Source organism: Natator depressus, chromosome 6, assembly GCF_965152275.1.
Source record: "Natator depressus isolate rNatDep1 chromosome 6, rNatDep2.hap1, whole genome shotgun sequence".
NCBI lineage: Eukaryota > Metazoa > Chordata > Testudines > Cheloniidae > Natator > Natator depressus.
In genome coordinates, this window is record NC_134239.1 from 120,232,038 (window position 1) to 120,252,803 (window position 20,766).

At 42.7% G+C, this 20,766-nt stretch overlaps 1 protein-coding gene across 1 annotated transcript in view; it reads right to left on the reverse strand.

Moving 5' to 3' along the window:
* Positions 1-20,766, reverse strand: part of KIAA0586 (KIAA0586 ortholog) — a 139,628-nt gene that overhangs the window by 104,463 nt on the left and 14,399 nt on the right. The window contains exons 5-10 of the mRNA XM_074956428.1: positions 19,837-20,011; positions 10,538-10,774; positions 9,257-9,428; positions 7,195-7,383; positions 3,455-3,575; positions 1,584-1,728 (exon numbers count right to left, since the gene is read on the reverse strand). Of these exons, the coding sequence (XP_074812529.1) occupies positions 1,584-1,728; positions 3,455-3,575; positions 7,195-7,383; positions 9,257-9,428; positions 10,538-10,774; positions 19,837-20,011 (1,039 nt within the window). The remainder of the gene's footprint in view (positions 1-1,583; positions 1,729-3,454; positions 3,576-7,194; positions 7,384-9,256; positions 9,429-10,537; positions 10,775-19,836; positions 20,012-20,766) is intronic.

A 20,766-nucleotide genomic window follows, 5' to 3' on the forward strand; every position in this document is an offset into this window, starting at 1 on the left:
AGGTGAATAAAAAGTCTAGGTAAAATAGGATGGACAAGAGGAGCATCCTCAAGCACAACTCCATTTCCTTCATCTCACCTATCTGTCTATGGTACTTATGTGGCCCCCATTACCAGAGTATCTGAGAACCTCATGATATTTAATGTCTTTATCTTCACAACACCCCCATTAGGTAGAGGAGAGCTATTTATTCCCATTTTACAAATGGGGAACTGAGGCACAGAAAGGCAAAGTGACTTTCCCAAGGTCAGCCTGTCTGTTGCAAAGCAGAGAATTGAACCTGGGTCTCCCAAGTTCTAGGGTTGTGCCCTAACTACGGGACCATGCTTTCCTGTCTCAGACTTTCTATTTCTCTACATTTTCTAAGCTGGAATCATGTTTGAGCCCAAACTCTTCTTTTCCTCTTACATCTTCCATGTCTGCAAATCTACCTACCACTGGCTTCTCAACACTGCCTATTCCCCACCCCCCCAACTACCTCAACTCCACCTCTGCTAAAATTCTCATCTGTCTTCCAGCTGACTTTTCTTTCTAAACTGTTAAGCTGATTTGCTACAAACACTACACAGAGGAAGCCTGAAGGGTATCTGTGTGTGTCTTTGCTTCTTACACTAATTAAACAGAGGAGATTCTTTCACCCCTTGCCCTTGTTTAACCTGCCATCCCTTTCTCCTCTTTGGTCCTTTTAAGGCAAGTGCTCCAATATTTCCAAAGTACTGCGAGAGTAGAGCTAGTCTACTCTGTTCCACAGATAATGCTGTCATCATTAGCTCAGACCTTCTGATGCTGATGTAGCTCCAAAGCCGTAGCACTATAGACATAGCACTAGATATTTTTTCCATTTAAGACATCTTAGCTCTGTACAGCCACTAAATTGTTTCATCTAGGTTTCATAAATAAAATATTAACTACACATAAATAGCTAAAGTGTCTTCATTTTTAAAAGCCAGTGACTAATCTTCACTGCTGCCAGCAGAGACCCATTTCAGTAAAAGGGACTAGCTCAGCAGTAGAAGAAACATGCAAATAACGGTGCCCCGGGTAGCACTTTGGAAATTGGACTATTTTACCATAAGAAACAGCTGACAAGGTGGGAAAAGGACTGGTTTAAAATCATCCCCCACATTTAAGAAATGCAATAACCCAAAGACTTTTCTCTCCAAAATGTGAATGGCACAATCAGGTCTGCAGCTAGAGTACTGGGGAGAGAAGAGAGGACAGCAGAAAGTAGCATTTCAAAATCAAAACATTTAAAAAACTTTGAAGAAAAAGTTTTTTACTAATACTATTACTGTGTAGACTGGACTTTTTAAGTTACTGCTTTCGTAAAGTAACATAGTGGCTTTATAATCCAGATACAAATGTATGTTTACTGGGAGATAATTATATCCCAGACCCAGAACCCTTTTCAGACTAGCAGGTTACAATTTTCAGCCAATTGCAGAAAGTAAACATACTTCTGTTTGGAGAGTTGGAAGCAAGGCCAATCTTTGTTGGTACCAGATATCATAATTCTGCTTACATTTGCTTATTTTTCTTATTGAAATGGTTAGTCATTCCAACAATATGGTCACTCACTTTACCTGTAGCATGCCATGCATTTCTTTTTTCAGCTGGCCAAGATCTTGAAGCACATCTTCTGCTTTCTTCACTGTTTTATTAATTGAATTGTAATCTTGGAGGGGGCCTTCAAAGGCAGGGATTGAGTCAGTTCGCAGGGCAGCAGGCCTGCTGAGAAGATTACATATTACTAAAATCTCACAGCTTCCTGACTTTAGAAACAACTAGCTTCTAATTTGAGAATTTTAACATGGATTTGAACTTTGCACAAGTATCAAACCTTTACACAGAAAGGAAACTGCTTCTTCTCCCAGAGGCCTTGGCCAATTATATTGCTTCCTTTGTTTAATAGTTACAGTATTTACACTATCAGGATCGAGATAGAAAAATAGCAGTGATTAATTAATTTCCAAAGTGAAGAGTTTCTCAATTTTCCAATGTTACTTCAATTATTTCAATCTGAATTTAAGGTATAATTTCACTGTTAATTAAATGAGAATATGGTGCAAAGTGCTTCCCCCCCCCCCAGATTACCTGTTCAAGCCATCAGTGTAATATGTAAAAATGTAGTGAAATCATGACAACAAAAGGGTAATCTGGAAGAGGGTTCTTCAGACAGGAAGGATACAATTTCCTGACCTGTTCTGAGGCTTAGAAACTGACTACACTAATAGTTACATTTTCCCTCTAGATGCAGTTTAAAAGAATACCCATATATTATTTTTAAGATAGTATATGAACCAGATTAGCAGTTTCTGATAAAACACCTTCATGCAAAGTGGCCAAAAGCTACCCTAACTGGAAAACAGAGAATTCCATTGGCATGGGTAACTCCCCATTGGAACACTACCAATGTCACTGGCTCTAAGCCACTACCTTCCAGCCCTCTGCAACACAGGGAATATACCCAGAAGAAGGGAGATCACCCACAGTGCTGTTGTGCTCCAGTGAGCCTTTTCAGAGAGTGGTTACCAGCCATCATTACTTACAGCTGTCCTAAGGTTCCTCGTGCTGTTGTAAAAACAAGCCCTTAGCAGCCCCGGAGATCATGGAAGCACAACAGTAGTATAAAGCCACCTTTGCTTCCCCTTTTTGGGTCCTGCACCAAGCACATCTTGGTCAGACCCAAGGCCCAGGCAGTGGTTCTCAACCCGTGGTCCAATCAGCACACAGTTGTGGCCCATGTGACATCCTCAGAGCCATACAGGTAGTATATATATTGTGTGGATGTGGCCCACATAACACAGAGAGCTGCATATGCAGCCACAATGGTAAACAGGTTGAGAACCACTGCTCTAGTGCATCTCCTACCTATAATAGAGTGATTCTCAACCTTTCCAGACTACTGTACCCCTTTCAGGAGTGTGATTTGTCTTGCGTACCCCTAGTTTCACCTCACTGAAGAACTACTTGCTTACAAAATCAGACATAAAAATACAAGTGTCACAGCACACTATTACTGAAAAATTGCTGCCTTTCTCATTTTTACCATATAATTATAAAATAAATAGATATGGATTACAAATATTGTACTTACATTCAGTGTGATACATTAACTCGTTTTTCACTTATGAGCCTTGTCTGAAGCCGAAGGCCCGCCACCTGGGGCTGAAGCACATAACTTAGCTTCACAGGGCCCCCTCTGGTGTGAGGCCCTGGGCAACTGCCTTGCTTGCCACCCCCTAATGCTGGCCCTGCACTTGCAACCCCATAAACCTGTCCTTCAACCCCCAGAGAAACATTCATCTAGATGAGTTAAGTATCCCCTGGAAGACCTCTGAATAACCCCAGGGGTACACGTACCCCTGGTTGAGAACCACTGTCTGGCACATACCTAAGTCATTTTAAAAATAAAAAGTCTATATGAACTTCTGATTCAGTCACATTTACTTACCACTCTCTCTCAGAATGCCAGGCCATTTTGGTATTGTTTAATGACGACTTCTCAGAAGACTCAGTTTGTCTCAATGGAGTTTCTTGAGAATTCAGAATCTGCTCCAGAAGTCTCCCTCCACCTACAGTAGGAAAAACATAAACAACATTATTAAGCATATTTAATACATTTAAGTGGCTTATTTTCATTTCAAGAAATAAATATTTCATTCATTTAAAAAAATAACCACTATACAATATTTAACTAGATTTATGAGAATATTGTAATGGAAACTATTTATCAATTTGGTTTTAAAAATCATAGAATCATAGAAACATAGCGCTGGAAGGGACCTCGAGAGGTCATCTAGTCCAGCCCCCCTTTCTCTCCCCCATGATGAGGCAAAGTCAAGTATACCTAGATCATCCCTGACAGGTGTTTGCCCAAACTGTTTTTCGAAACCTCCAATTATAAGAATTCTACAACCTTCTGTGGTAACCTATTCTAGTACTTAACAATCCTTAAAGATAGAAGGTTTTTTCTAATATCTAACCTAAACCACATTTCCTGCATTAAGCCCATTACTTCTTGTCCTACCTTCAGTGGACGTGGAGAACAACAGCTTACCATTCTCTCTATAACAGCCCTTGACATATTTGAAGACTGTTATCAGGTCTTTAGTCAGTCTTCTTTTCTCAAGACTAAATAGGCCCAGATTTTTTTAATCTTTCCTTATAGGTCAGGTTTTCTAAACCTTTTATCATTTTTGTTGCTTTCATCTGGACTCTCTCCAATTTGTCCACATCGTTCCCAAATAGTGGCAACCAGAACTGGACACAGTACTACAGCTGAGGCCTCACCAGCATCAAGTAAGGTGGAACAATTTCTTCCTGTGAGGACACTCCTGTTAATATACCCCAGAATAGTGGTCTTTTTCACAACTGCATCATGCTGTTGGCTCATATTCAATTTCTGATCCTCTATAACCCTATATCCTTTTCAGCAATACTATTGCCTAGCTAATTATTCTTCATTTTATAGTTAAGTGTTTGATTTTTAATTCCTAACTGTAGTATTGTCCACTTGTCTTTACTGAGTTAATCTTGTTGATTTCAGGCCAATTCTCCAATTTAACAATGTCCTTTTGAATTCTAATCCTGTCCTCCAAAGTGCTTGCAACACCTCCGAGCTTGGTGTCATCCACAAATTTTATAAGCGTACTCTCCATTTCATTATCCAAAGTTATTAATGAAAATATTGAATAGTACCGGCCCTAAGGACAGATGCTGGGGGGGATCCGAGTAGTTACGTTCTCCCAGTTTGACAGTGAACCAAGCTACTCTTTCAGTATGGTTTTTCAACCAGTTGGACCCCCACCTTATAGTAATTTCACCTAGAACCCATTTTTCCTGTTTGCTTATGAGAATGTTATGTGGGACTGTGTCAAAAGCCTTGCTAAAATCAGAATATATTGTGTCTAATACTTATCCCCATCCATTAGGTAAGTAACCCTGTCAAAGAAGGAAATTAGGTTGGTTTGGCATGATTTATTGTCGACAAATCCTTGTTGGCTGTTACTTATCACCCTATTATCCTCTAGATACTCCCAAATTGATTGCTTAATCATTTGTTACAGTATCTTTCCAGGCATAAAAGTTAGGCTGACTGATCTCTTATTCCCTGGCTCCTCTTTGTTCCCCCCTTTTCAAATATAGGTACTATATTTGCCTTTCTCCCGTCCTCTGGGACATCACCCTTCCTCCATGAATCCACAAAGATAATCACTAATGCACTTTTACAGCACCAAAGAACATGCTATGCCTAAAAAAATCATTCAGGTATACTTGTTATTTTATTTATGACTCCTATGCAACAGTGAGATGAGAGGAATAACAAACAGGAACAAACTAAGATTGGAAGCCATACAACACATGGCAAAGGAAACAAACAGTTTTCACGAGACCAGTGAATAAGTGTATTTTATTTAATATGGGTTTATTTAGAGATGGGGCCCTCAGGCCAAGTCTATACTACAAAGTTTTGCTGGCACAGCTATGTTAGTTATGAGTGTTAAATAAAAGAAAAGGAGTACTTGTGGCACCTTAGAGACTAACCAATTTATTTGAGCATAAGCTTTCATGAGCTACAGCTCACTTCATCGGATGCATAGAAAATCAAACCCCTGACAAACATGATGGCATAAACAACCATGTCAACACAACTTATACTGGCAAGAGTCATTTTCCTAGTATAGCTATTTCAGCAAAGCTTTTGTATTGTACACAAACCCTCAGAATGTCTCCAGACCCTAACATTTGAGAGTCTTATAAGTCTAAACAGTAAGACAACCACCACTTACACTGCCAATGCCACAACAACCAGACTCAGAGAAACATTTTGTCTTGGAACATTTGGGAATTTTTTAATTCCATTTTATAGTGGGTGCATTTTTATTGATGTGGGTTACTTTTTGATGCTCTCCAGAAGTGATCTGAGAGACCTGAAGAGAAATATAGATGCCTAGTACACCACGATAGGGAATGGAAAAGTGCAGAAAGGGAGAGGGGAAGTGGAATTAATTGGTGGAACACTGAGCACATGTAAGAAAATAGTAAACAATGAGAACAGAGATGTAGTCAGGGATTAATGATGAGAAGATTCATTTTGATACAGAAGGTAAGAAGCCAGGAAAAGGATTCAAAGATGGGGTGACATGGTCCAAGCAGCGGGCAAGAAAGATTATTTTAGCCAGGGCCATTCTGTATGGACTGGAGAGGAGCAAGAGGGAAATCTGAGGGTCAGAGAGGAGAAGGTTCCAGTAATCTAAGCAGGAGGTAACCATGTGACAGACAAGCATTTTGTCCACAGGGTAAGAGCGCAAGGGCTGGATTATTTAAGATGTCCTCAAAGATCACTCAAACTTAACCTGATCTTTGTGCTTTTAAATATGGTGCTGAAAACTGAATTCTGGGCTGCCAAGTCAGTACCAAGTAGGGCTGTTAAACACCTCCTTTGTTCAACATACTCTTGTTTTTATTAATGCAATCCAGTATTCCATCTGCCTTTTGTGACAGTGTTCAATTTATCTACCATTGTAACGCTTCTGACCTAGCCAGTACTCCCATATTCAATATTTGTAGGTATGATACTGCATTCCTACACAAACCACCTTACACTTGACTTTATTGCATTTTATTTAAGCTCATTCTACCACTGTAATGAAGGCTGAACTGCACTTTAATCCTATCTTCTCAAGTGTCTGAAAGACCTTTAAGGTGTGCATCATGCATGTTTTGGGCTACCTTCAACATTCCTTACTCAGAAGTCGCTAGTTTTGCCTGAGTAAGGAGTAACGTATAGGGCCATTAAATACCACACTCACCACTTCATCCTTCAAGTTGAACATGAAAATATTAAATACTTTTGGACACAGAACAGACTCCACTCAACAACCCTTCATTAGTTACTTGGATATTTAATGTTAGGGTCAAAGTGCAATGGCAAGATGGTGGGGAAGCTCATCCAGAGTGTTCATTAACAGTACTGCCTTGAACTCCGGGAGTCGTTCATTTACTGCCAGCACTAACCCTTCACCAACACATTTTTAGAACATTTGAATGTGTATACCTAGATTCAGGTAATCCAATAAGGACTGTCTTCAGAGAACATGAAGATGATACAGGCAATAATAGCCACTGGCCATGCCTGTACCAGCGAAGGGACAAAGGAAGGCTATTTCTGAACTTTCCTCTGACTCTTACCCACAACACTTCCATATGCTGATTTGGGCACATTTTCCTTTTCTGCTATAGGTCTCTCTTTCTTTGAAATTTTCTGTGAAACTTTCATGTCCTTTGATACAGGTACAGGAGCATATCTCCGAGGAGCCGGTGTCTTCAGAGGTGATTTCTGTGTACGAACGCCATAATTTCCAAATTGACTTGAATACGCTTAAATTCAGGGGAAAAAAAAAAATGAACAATTTATTTTTAAATCTGAAGTTATAAGATCTGTTTGCTTTTGAAGAGTTTTTGAAAAGGAAACCAAAGTTTAAAAAATCCCCACAGAAATATAAAAAATTTCCATTAGCAAGAAATTTTTTTTAAAAACAGGTAGTAACTTTGGTATTGAGAAAAGTAAGTGGAGTATGTCTGCACTGGAGCTGGAAGGTGTTGTTCCCAGCTCGAGTAGACGCCCCATGCTAGCTCTGATGCAGCTGGGATCCACGCTAAAAACAGAAATGCAGCTGCTGCTGCATAAGCTGCAGCAGGGGCTAGGCACCTACGTCCGTACCTGAGGCTCGGACGGGATCTTATTCGGGGCGGCTAGCCCCTCCCTCAGCTCACGCTGCCACAGCTACACTTGTATTTTTAACACGCTAGGTCAACCAGAGCCAGCGCAGGTGTGTCTACCCAAGCTGGAAATTACACTTTCCAGCCCCAGTGTGATACAGTGTAGTTCAAAATAACCCCCTGTAACCGCCTTATTTACCATTTTTAGATGGTTATATATTTTGTACAAAAGTATGCCTTGTGAGGTATCACTTGAAAACTCATGAGCTACTGAACATTATTATCATGTTAGCATGTGTGTATCATCATTGTATATGGAGTTATGAGATTTTGCTATGTTTACTTTGTTACTCAGCATTTTGGGAGTCTGGGAAATGCCCACAGACCAGCTCCTCAGAAATAACAAAGTTCTTGCATGTAATCTCAAATGTCTTGTACACAGAAGGTGCGAGCAAGAAATTTACAATTCATCTGAGACACGCTTTGAATCTCACATACATAGGAGACTGCTCTGTCTATACCCCAGCAGGGGGAGAGGAGGGCACGGCGGGGGGGGGGAGTTTCTCCTCAAGGAGAGGAGGAGGGTATAAAATAAGAGACAATGGCATTACCTCTCTCTTTCCCCACCTCTAATGAAATAAGATTGCTTGAAAGACTTTGAACTGGGGAGATTGGTCCCAACGGGGAGGGTATCCACGCTGTGTACAAAGAACTGTGAACTGCCAGCAACATCCAGAGGGGCGAGAAAAGCTGTTTGCTTCAAATTTTACTTAACTTGGTAAAGTTTAGGAATTATATTGCGATTTTATCATTTCATTTCTTTTTGTAACCAATTCTGACCGTATGCCTGTATCACTTATTATCATCACTTAAAATCTTTCTTTCTATAGTTAATTAACTTAATGATGGACTTATGAGCTTGCTCTGTCCAAGGCAGTCTTGAGCAGTGTAAGACGCACATTTCTGTGGTGCAAGGCTGAGGGGATTTGCAGGTGTCTCCCTGCTTACAGTTCAGGAGTAGCTAGGAGAACATTCATGTTACTTAGCTGGATGTGCCTTACATGCTGATGGCTGCGTGAAAGCAAAGCCTGGAGGGGCTACTTTTCACTAGCATAGCAGTGTAAGAGAAGACCTAGGCTGAAGAATTAAGGGAGCAGTGATTCCACAGTCCAGATTGTATCCTGGGAGATGTCACACCCAGGGCAGACAAAACCTAGCAAGAATCCAGGGCAAGGTACAGCATGATCGGGCAGTGTACAAGTTTCCACATTCACTCTCTTTTATAAAACAGTCTTGGTCCTCTCAAATATAATCAGTTGGGTGAGCATAAGTATCCACTAAACCCCAAAATCTCACTTTAATTTGATATAAATGTGGTTTTTAGTTTATGTATTACGCACTGTATTAAAGAAGATGATATCAGTTGTGCAAAAATATTTGTTATTCCTGAGTAATATGTGGTCCTAAATTTTACAAAAGCAAGATTAAGACAGATATAAAACTGAATATCTATATTAACTGAATTATTCACCTTGGGTGGGCACAGAGTTGGTAGAGAATAAATTCCTATGACATGAAGAGACTTGGCTGGTAAGTGGTTGCTGTAGCTCTGGGTTTGTAGAATGCTTTGCCACCAAATTGGAAGATGGTATATTAACTGGTTGGAAACCACCTGTGTTGATTGCAGAGCTAATGAGATGAGACTAAGAGACAAACGGTACAAAGTTAATTAAAAAAAAGAAAAGAAAGGAATTATAGCTATTTAACAAACTGAACAAGCAAATATGTAATATAATTGTACTAACTGGAATCTGGTGGAAAAATGATAGGCAGAGGGCTAAGAAAACTAATACTTCCTCATTGTTTTGAAAGGTAGAATAAAACAAAACTGATTTATAGGAATCTCCCCCCGCCCCCAAAAAAACAGGGAGGAATAAGTATTCCCATTCTAGCTGGTTCCCAAAAAACATACACAGTAGGATAAGAGGGATTTTTTCCCCCAATTCTTAGGGTATGTCTATACTGCAATCACAGAGTGTGATTACAGCTCAGGTAGACATACTCAATTTAGCATTAATCTAGTTAGCCCAGGTAGTGGAACAGTGAAGCTATGGCAGCACACGCTTCAGTGCAGGCTGTTCAAACCCATCCAGAACTGTGGGTAATTACTCACGGGACTAGTCTTCACTGAAATGCACACTGATGCAGATCCACTGCAGATTAAAGCTAGCTCAGGTATGTCTATGCTACAATCACATACACACATGCCTGACAGCACTGTTATTAAGTTGAAAGCTTCCCAAACAGTCTATTGTACTTGTTCCCATGACAGTGGTATTCAACGGCCTCACAATCTAATGTATTTATCTTCACAACACCCCTATGAGGTAAGGAAGTGTTGTTATCCCCATTTTACAGATGAAGAACTAAAGCAGAGAAGCCCAGTGACTTGCTCAAGGTCAAACAGGAAGTCTGTGGCAGAGCAGGAATTTGAATCTTATTCTCCAGGTCTAGGCTAACCACTAACCTCACTAACCACTGGATCATCCTCCCTCTCTGGAACTAGGTCATAAAACCTCTCTGTCCTATACTACACATTCTCCTCTGCAATTTTAACTGCTTAGAAAGGTAAAAAGCCACCAAACTAATCCCCCTGGCATAGACATATGGGCACAATAACAATCTCATACATGTGAAAGTACTGTTGCAGCTTTACTCAATTAAAGAAATTTAACAACAAACTTCAGTATAACTAACGCCAAGACACAGAGGCAGAGAAACAGCAAGAAGCTCTATATTTCTATGCAGGTACCTGAATATGTATTTGTTGCTGTTGTAACTTTTCAAGATGCTGAATCCGCTGTTCCATGAACACATTCCTCTGTTTTTCAAGTTCGTTGACTCTGTCATGACAACGGGATCTCTCCTGTTGTTGAGTCTTTATATTTGTTTGCTGTTCTGCAATGCGTTGCAGCTGCTTGTCCGTCTCCTGGAGTTTATTGAGTAATGCTGAAACAGAGTTAACTTTTGCTTCCAAATCGCTTTGAACCTGAGGAAAAAAAATTAGACTCTCTATATAGTTCAAAGAGAAGTATAGTTATACATTTTTAAAACTCTTGAGTTTGAAACCTGAGGCAAGAGGAAGTAGGTATTAATGCCATTCCTGTTTGTTCCCAATATCCCTCCCCCACCATCACATCACACACTTTTTGGCATCTATATTTTCTTCAAAAGATACAAATAATAATAGTCCTGATCTGGGATGATTTAACACCACAAGAGATCCTTTCCAAAGATAAATACAGCATTAAAAAGTTAGTGTTCATTAATGCCAAGCCACATTTTACCCAAATAAAATGAACAAAAACATCCCTTAAAATAGGCAGTACCCAATATTATCAGATTGCTACAGACTTTCTTTTTATGTTAAACCAATCTTTACGTTAACTCTCATTGGCAAAAAACCCCAAAACTATAGCATATAATTATCACCCTGAGAAAACTGTGGGTTTGTTTTTCTAAAAAAAAATTCACAGCAGCGCCATGGGTGTTTGAATTTAACAGCATATACGTAGCTGCGGAGTCTTTTTCCCCCTCTGCTCCAAATGCTGCCATTTTCCCAACAGCAGGGAGGCAGAAGCAGGCATTCTCACTTCCACCTCCCTGCCAAGGCCACACCTGCTCACAGGGTTACTGTCTCATCATCCGTTGCAGTTCGTCCAGCCGAGCCTAGAACAGGGATTGGGGTTGCCTCGCCCCACACTCAGCTACAGACCAAGACTGCTGCACAGTTGCTTCCTGTCCAACTTGCAGGGAGAGGGGGTGGCACAGACAATGCACAGCCATTAGGAGCTCTGACCCACCCCATAGCAGTGCCCAGTAGGCAAAGGAGCTGAGACCAGGATCCGCTGCTTGGAACACAAGAGAAGATGAGAGAGGGCCCTGCCCTGGTGGGGAGGATCCATGTGAGACTGTAATCCATCCCTGTTCAATCCTGCTGCTCAGTATGATTCTCATTGCTGCTGTCCGTATGTAGGCCACTGCTTCTGGTGCAAGGCCACAAGCACAGACTGTTGGGACCACAACATCATGCATACTTGGGATGACCAGCAGTGGGTCCAGAATTTTTGCATGAAGAAAGCAACATTTCTGGAGCTTTGTGAGCAACTTGCCCGCATCCCCCAGCGTAAAGAGACACATCTGAGGTCATTCTTGGCAGTCCAGAAGTGGACTGCTATAGCTGTCTGGAAGCTGGCTACTCCAGACTGCTAGAGGTCCATTGGCAAACAGTTTGGAGTTAGAAAGTCGATGGTGGGTAAAGTGGTGGCAGAGGTAACTGAAGCAAACAGGCATGTGGGTTACCCCAAAGTGGCTGGCATTAAAGATATTCCAAAGGTAATGGCTGACTTTGAGAGAATGGGGTTTCCTGACTGGGGGGGCCATTGATGGCATTAAGGTGCCCATAATTTGCCCTCCTCAAGAAGCACACGAGTACATAAACCACAAAGAGTACCACTCCATTGTTATGCAGGCACTCATGGATCACAGAGGCAGATTTATGAATGTCAGATTGGGCTGTAGAGGAAAAGTGCACAGATTCATAGATATTAAGGTCAGAAGGGACCATTATGATCATCTAGTCTGACCTCCTGCACAACACAGGCCACAGAATCTCACCCACCCACTCCTGCAAAAAACCTCTCACCTATGTCTGAGCTATTAAAGTCCTCAAATCATGGTTTAAAGGACTTCAAGGAGCAGAGAATCCTCCAGCAAGTGACCCATGCTACAGAGGAAGGCAAAAAACCTCCAGGGCCTCTTCCAATCTGCCCTGGAGGAAAATTCCTTCCCAACCCCAAATATGGCGATCAGCTAAACCCTGAGCAAATGGGCAAGATTCACCAGCCAGATACTACAGAAAATTCTTTCCTGGGTAACTCAGATCCCACCCCATCTAACATCCCATCACAGGCCATTAGGCCTGTTTACCATGAATATTTAAAGATCAATTAATTACCAAAATCATGTTATCCCATCATACCATCTCCTCCATAAACTTATCGAGTTTAATCTTAAAGCCAGATAGATCTTTTGCCCCCACTGCTTCCCTTGGAAGGCTATTCCAAAACTTCACTCCTCTGATGGTTAGAAACCTTCATCTAATTTCAAGTCTAAACTTCCTGGTGGCCAGTTTATATCCATTTGTTCTTGTGTCCACATTGGTACTGAACTTAAATAATTCTTCTCCCTCTCCAGTATTTATCCCTCTGATATATTTATAGAGGGCATGATGCCAGTGTTTTGCCGCTCAGAAGTCTACATTCATAGACAAGCTGGGACACTATTACCACCAAATGACATTGAATTAAATAGTGTTACTGTCCCCATTGTTCTTCTGGGAGATCCTGTGTATCCTCTTTTGCCTTGGTTTCTGAAGCCATGCCCTGATTTCAGAGGCCCTGGCAAAAAAAGAGATTTAATTACACTCCCAGCAGGTGTAGAATGGTTGCTGGCAGATAGTAAGGCCTAATAAGACAGAATTATTTCAGGGGCAGATAAAGATCTGCAAAGTCAACAGACACCTGATTCCCCAGAGGCCCGAGATATATAAATCAGAAGTAAGAAAACCAGGTAAGTATCTACGTGCTTATATGACCCTCCATCGCCGCCATATCTAAGCACCTCAAACATTACTGATTTTACCCTCACAACACCTATGAGGTACTGTGCGGGGGCTTGCAGACCCCTCAAGACTAAAGCGGTGATGGAACTGGACCAAGAAGGCCCTGCCCCTCAGCAGCTGCAGAGCATGCTCCAAATGGAAGACCTGCTTACAATGGGACAGTGGCAATCAAGTGGGGAGAGAGTGAAGGAGAGGCTATCTACAGGAAGGAAGCCAGTTAGTACCTTCTGGAACACAGGAATCCACAGAGGAAGGACATAGACCGTGGGTAACGCCGAAACGGGCAGCAAGGCTAAAATCATAGGACACTGAAAAGGAAGGACTGGGAAGGTCTGACAAATTATCTGAATTGCTGAGACTGTTTGAATAATCCTCTGTGAGGAATGAAGCAGAGGGCTGTGGCCATACCCCAAACTGAAGAGAACACTGGGCGGTGGGTCTGAAGTGGCCCAGGGTAGGCTGGTCTGGGTATCAGCTAGAGGGGACAGAAAAAATTCCCACTCCTCCCCACTTAGAATCATAGAATCATAGAATATCAGGGTTGGAAGGGACCTCAGGAGGTCATCTAGTCCAACCCCCTGCTCAAAGCAGGACCAATCCCCAATTAAATCATCCCAGCCAGGGTTTTGTCAAGCCTAACCTTAAAAACTTCTAAGGAAGGAAATTCCACCACCTCCCTAGGTAACGCATTCCAGTGTTTCACCACCCTCCTAGTGAAAAAGTTTTTCCTAATATCCAACCTAAACCTCCCCCACTGCAACTTGAGACCATTACTCCTTATCCTGTCATCTTCTACCACTGAGAATAGTCTAGAACCATCCTCTCTGGAACCACCTCTCAGGTAGTTGAAAGCAGCTATCAAATCCCCCTCATTCTTCTCTTCCGCAAACTAAACAATCCCAGTTCCCTCAGCCTCTCCTCATAAGTCATGCGTTCCAGACCCCTAATCATTTTTGTTGCCCTTCGCTGGACTCTCTCCAATTTATCCACATCCTTCTTGTAGTGTGGGGCCCAAAACTGGACACAGTACTCCAGATGAGGCCTCACCAATGTCGAATAGAGGGGAACGATCACGTCCCTCGATCTGCTGGCTATGCCCCTACTTATACATCCCAAAATGCCATTGGCCTTCTTGGCAACAAGGGCACACTGCTGACTCATATCCAGCTTCTTGTCCACTGTCACCCCTAGGTCCTTTTCCACAGAACTGCTGCCTAGCCATTCGGTCCCTAGTCTGTAGCTGTGCATTGGGTTCTTTCGTCCTAAGTGCAGGACCCTGCATTTATCCTTATTGAACCTCATCAGATTTCTTTTGGCCCAATCCTCCAATTTGTCTAGGTCCCTCTGTATCCTATCCCTGCCCTCCAGCGTATCTACCACTCCTCCCAGTTTAGTATCATCCGCAAATTTGCTGAGAGTGCAATCCACACCATCCTCCAGATCATTTATGAAGATATTGAACAAAACCGGCCCCAGGACCGACCCCTGGGGCACTCCTCTTGACACCGGCTGCCAACTAGACATGGAGCCATTGATCACTACCCGTTGAGCCCGACAATCTAGCCAACTTTCTACCCACCTTATAGTGCATTCATCCAGCCCATATTTCTTTAACTTGCTGACAAGAATACTGTGGGAGACTGTGTCAAAAGCTTTGCTAAAGTCAAGAAACAATACATCCACTGCTTTCCCTTCATCCACAGAACCAGTAATCTCATCATAGAAGGCGATTAGATTAGTCAGGCATGACCTTCCCTTGGTGAATCCATGCTGACTGTTCCTGATCACTTTCCTCTCATGTAACTGCTTCAGGATTGATTCTTTGAGGACCTGCTCCATGATTTTTCCGGGGACTGAGGTGAGGCTGACTGGCCTGCAGTTCCCAGGATCCTCCTCCTTCCCTTTTTGAAAGATGGGCACTACATTAGCCTTTTTCCAGTCATCCGGGACTTCCCCCGTTCGCCACGAGTTTTCAAAGATAATGGCCAATGGCTCTGCAATCACAGCCGCCAATTCCTTTAGCACTCTCGGATGCAACTCGTCCGGCCCCATGGACTTGTAGTCCCTAACCACCTCTTTCTCCACTGAGGGCTGGCCATCTACTCCCCATGCTGTGATGCCCAGCACAGCAGTCTGGGAGCTGACCTTGTTAGTGAAGACAGAGGCAAAAAAAGCATTGAGTACATTAGCTTTTTCCACATCCTCTGTCACTAGGTTGCCTCCCTCATTCAGTAAGGGGCCCACACTTTCCTTGGCTTTCTTCTTGTTGCCAACATACCTGAAAAAACCCTTCTTGTTACTCTTGACATCTCTTGCTAGCTGCAGCTCCAGGTGCGATTTGGCCCTCCTGATTTCATTCCTACATGCCCAAGCAATATTTTTATACTCTTCCCTGGTCATATGTCCAACCTTCCACTTCTTGTAAGCTTCTTTTTTATGTTTAAGATCCGCTAGGATTTCACCGTTAAGCCAAGCTGGTCGCCTGCCATATTTACTATTCTTTCGACACATCGGGATGGTTTGTCCCTGTAACCTCAACAGGGATTCCCTGAAATACAGCCAGCTCTCCTGGACTCCTTTCCCCTTCATGTTAGTCCCCCAGGGGATCCTACCCATCCGTTCCCTGAGGGAGTCGAAGTCTGCTTTCCTGAAGTCCAGGGTCCGTATCCTGCTGCTTACCTTTCTTCCCTGTGTCAGGATCCCGAACTCAACCAACTCATGGTCACTGCCTCCCAAATTCCCATCCACTTTTGCTTCCCCCACTAATTCTTCCCCGTTTGTGAGCAGCAGGTCAAGAAAAGCTCTCCCCCTAGTTGGCTCCTCTAGCACTTGCACCAGGAAATTGTCCCCTACGTTTTCCAAAAACTTCCTGGATTGTCTATGCACCGCTGTATTGCTCTCCCAGCAGATATCAGGAAAATTAAAGTCACCCATGAGAACCAGGGTGTGCGATCTAGTAGCTTCTGCGAGTTGCCGGAAGAAAGCCTCATCCACCTCATCCCCCTGGTCCGGTGGTCTATGGCAGACTCCCACCACTACATCACTCTTGTTGCTCACACTTCTAAACTTAATCCAGAGACACTCAGGTTTTTCTGCAGTTTCGTACCGGAGCTCTGAGCAGTCATACTGCTCCCTTACATACAGTGCTACTCCCCCACCTTTTCTGCCCTGCCTGTCCTTCCTGAACAGTTTATAACCATCCATGACAGTACTCCAGTCATGTGAGTTATCCCACCAAGTCTCTGTTATTCCAATCATGTCATAATTCCTTGACATCACCAGGACCTCCAGTTCTCCCTGCTTGTTTCCAAGGCTTTGTGCATTTGTATATAAGCACTTGAGATAACCTGCTGATCACCCCTCATTCTCAGTATGAGGCAGGAGCCCTCCCCTCACAGACGTTCCTGCCTATGCTTCCCCCCCCGGTATCCCGCTTTCCCACTTACCTCAGGGCTTTGGTCTCCTTAGGTCCTTAGGCCCTGGGTTGACAGTCAGTGGAAAGGGTGGGCCTGGGTTTCCCTACCCTTCCCTCTACCTTAGACTGATCAGGGCAACCCAGAGAAAGACAGATTGACTTGGTTGCCAGGGCTTCATATTGCCTGATAAACCTCCCCCTCCCGCTGCCACAGGACTCTAGAGACTGAGTCATGGCCTGCCTACTAGGCCTCCTGGCCCCTACATGAACCCTACAGGTACTATCCCTATTTTCACAAATAAGGAACTGAGGCACAGAGAAATGTAGTAACTTGCCCAAGGGCACACAGGAAGCCTGTGGCAGAGGTGGGAATTGATCCTACATCTCCTGAGTCCCAATCTAGTACCTTAACCCCAAAATCATCTTGCTTCTCTCCCATGCTATCTAGAGCATACCTGTGTGTGAACTCTGATCTTCAGGAAACTGCTATACACATTATGTTGACTGCATGCTGCAGGTTTTTTAAATGAGCAGTAAGAAGACTGATCAGTGTCTCTTTTTGAAATACCAGATGAAAACCGCCTCTTGACTTTACAGAAATTCACCGGAATCAAACCTCATTTATCATTCTACTCTCCAGTTAACACAAACCTGACCTCTCTTTTTTGGATTCTGCAAAATAGAGTTACATCTCAATAAGAAGTTAGGCGAAGTTCCTTCTTTCTGGCTTGAACACTGATAGACTGACCAACCAGGCACAGCCACATTTGAATTACAGATGCGGTGTTTTGTCTAAAGTTTTTATTAAGGAGATTTACACCATAGACAAAAAGTTAAAGCTACACCAAAGGGGATCTATAAACAGCAGTGTAATCTATCAAACATGGGCTTTCTCCCATCCTATTCACTACGTATCGCACAACATCACACTATCTACTGTGACACTTCCCAGGGTACCCAGGGCTGTGAGGCACCTCACTACCACCTGCTCTTACCATGAGGGAATCTTGTCTGTGCTTGCTGTGGATCAGCTCCCTGATTCCAACAGCCTCTGGCAAAACAAGTTGCCTTCCAGGCTTCTGCAAGTGTCATGCTCTCTGTACAGGTTAGCAACAGGTACACACCAACCCCTGAGTCCTCAGAGCATCCCTCTGGAGTACTCAACGTCTGACCCACTGAACATTCACCGAACTCTTAGATTCTCTTCTCCTAAGGGTATAGCAAACATCAGCTTACAAGATCCAACTCAGAATCACTAATCTGCTTAACATACAGCACTTAGATATATTTACAGTGAAAGCAAGAATAAGTTTATCAAAGAACTGAGACTCAACTGACAATAAGAATATTGGAAACAAATGATTACACATAAAACAAAATAATAATATGCTTTCTAGAACCTCAGCTTCACTCACAAGACATTCCCCTATCTCCTACAGAATAGCTTGCTCCAAGTCCTTTCCCCAGCACTGTCAACCAGGATGTCTGAGATCCTCCTTTCATGTCTGTCTCAAGGCACGCTACCTCTGTGTGTGTGTGTGTGTGTGTGTGTGTGTGTGTGTGTGTGTGTGTGTGTGTGTGTGTGTGTGTGTGTGTGTGTGTGTGTGTGTGTGTGTGTCTGTCTATATATATATATATATATATATATATAGACAGACACACACACACAAACTTCTCACATATTTTCTGTATATACATCTCACAATAATTAAGATGACAAGAGGGACACAGACTTCCAGTAGAGATCTTACATGACCCCTTCTGGTAAATCCAGAAGATCCCTGTACCCCATTGTACCTTCTGCCTTCTGCTATTGGCATCAAGAGGCCCTTGAGTCACACCTACAAATACATAGAACAGATCTCACTGAACGCACCCAGTGTTTGTATAGTTTTGTCATCCCCTCCTACCCACCCAATGAGCCTTGCCGTTCATTGAGATGACTGTGAGCATATATGAAGAGGATACAAATTGTCATAAATATAAAGGGAAGGGTAAACCCCTTTAAAATCCCTCCTGGCCAGAGGAAATCTCCTCTCACCTGTAAAGGGTTAAGAAGCTAAAGGTAACCTCACTGGCACCTGACCAAAATGACCAATGAGGAGACAAGATATTTTCAAAAGCTGGGAGGAGGGAGAGAAACAAAGGGGGTATGTGTGTCTGTCTACATTCTGTCTTTGCCGGAGATAGACCAGGAATGAAGCCTTAGAACTTTTAGTAAGTAATCTAGCTAGGTATGTGTTAGATTATGATTTCTTTAAATGGCTGAGAAAAGAATTGTGCTGAATAGAATAACTATTTCTGTCTGTGTATCTTTTTTGTAACTTAAGGTTTTTGCCTAGAGGGGTTCTCTATGTTTTGAATCTAATTACCCTGTAAGGTATCTACCATCCTGACTTTACAGGGGGGATTTTTTTTTATTATTTCTATTTACTTCTATTTCTATTAAAAGTCTTTTTGTAAGAAAACTGAATGCTTTTTCATTGTTCTCAGATCCAAGGGTTTGGGTCTGTGGTCACCTATGCAAATTGGTGAGGTTTTTTATCCAACATTTCCCTGGAAAGGGGGGGTGCAAGTGTTGGGAGGATTGTTCATTGCTCTTAAGATCCAAGGGTCTGGGTCTGTAGTCACCTAGGCAAATTGGTGAGGCTTTTTACCAAACCTTGTCCAGGAAGTGGGGTGCAAGGTTTTGGGAAGTATTTTGGGGGGAAAGACGTGTCCAAACAGCTCTTCCCCAGTAACCAGTATTTGTTTGGTGGTGGTAGCGGCCAATCCAAGGACAAAAGGGTGGAATATTTTGTACCTTGGGGAAGTTTTGACCTAAGCTGGTAAAGATAAGCTTAGGAGGTTTTTCATGCAGGTCCCCACATCTGTACCCTAGAGTTCAGAGTGGGGGAGGAACCTTGACACAAATGAAAGACATTGGGAGCTTCACTACTAGCCACCTCAGACTTATTTATTATTTCTACTATTTAACTTGATAGAGAACTAATTTTACCAAAAAAAGTCTTACTTTGAGAAGTGGAGCTGTTGTAGCAATGGCAGCCGCTGTGGCTGCCGCGATGGTTGTAGCTGAATCTATATTGCTGTGTGCTGACCTGGTATCTTCAGCACTCTTTTTCTTTTCCGTAGATACATTTTCTAAAAGCTGTACCTTCACCTCCTTAAATACAGGAGGGTTTTGGGTTCTATAAATACAAAACATATCTTCCTGTGAATGGCATTCTTGTCAGTTCCTGATCAAGCATAACGTTCCCGTTCCCTCCTTCCCCATAAACTAGCCTTTCTTCAGCACTATTAGCCATTGTGAGGTTTTCCAGGGATACCCAGGATTGTGAGGGACCTCACCACCACCTGCCCTTAGCATGAGGATGTCTTGTCTGTGCCTGCTATGGAGCACCTCCCTGAAACCACCCAGACTCTGGCAACACAAGCTGCCTTCCAGGTCTCCGCAGGCCTTACTCTCTCTCTGTACAGGTTAGCAACACACCAACCCGCAAGCCTTCCAAATGTTCCTCTGAAGTGCTCCGCCCCCATTTAACTGGACACTGACAGAACTCCTAGATTCGCTACCTCCAAAGGAATAGTACACATCAGGTTGTAAGAGTCAACTTAATACACGGTTTCAGAGTAGCAGCTGTGTTAGTCTGTATTCGCAAAAAGAAAAGGAGTACTTGTGGCACCTTAGAGACTAACAAATATATTTGCGCATAAGCTTTCGTGATCTACAGCTCCCTTCATCGGATGCATACAGCTCCCCTGTATTTTCCACTGAATGCATCCGATGAAGTGAGCTGTAGCTCATGAAAGCTTATGCGCAAATAAATTGGTTAGTCTCTAATATGCCACAAGTACTCCTTTTCTTTTAATTTAATACACAACACTTAGATATACTTTACTTACAGTGAAAACAAGAATACATTTATTATCAAAGAACAGTGAT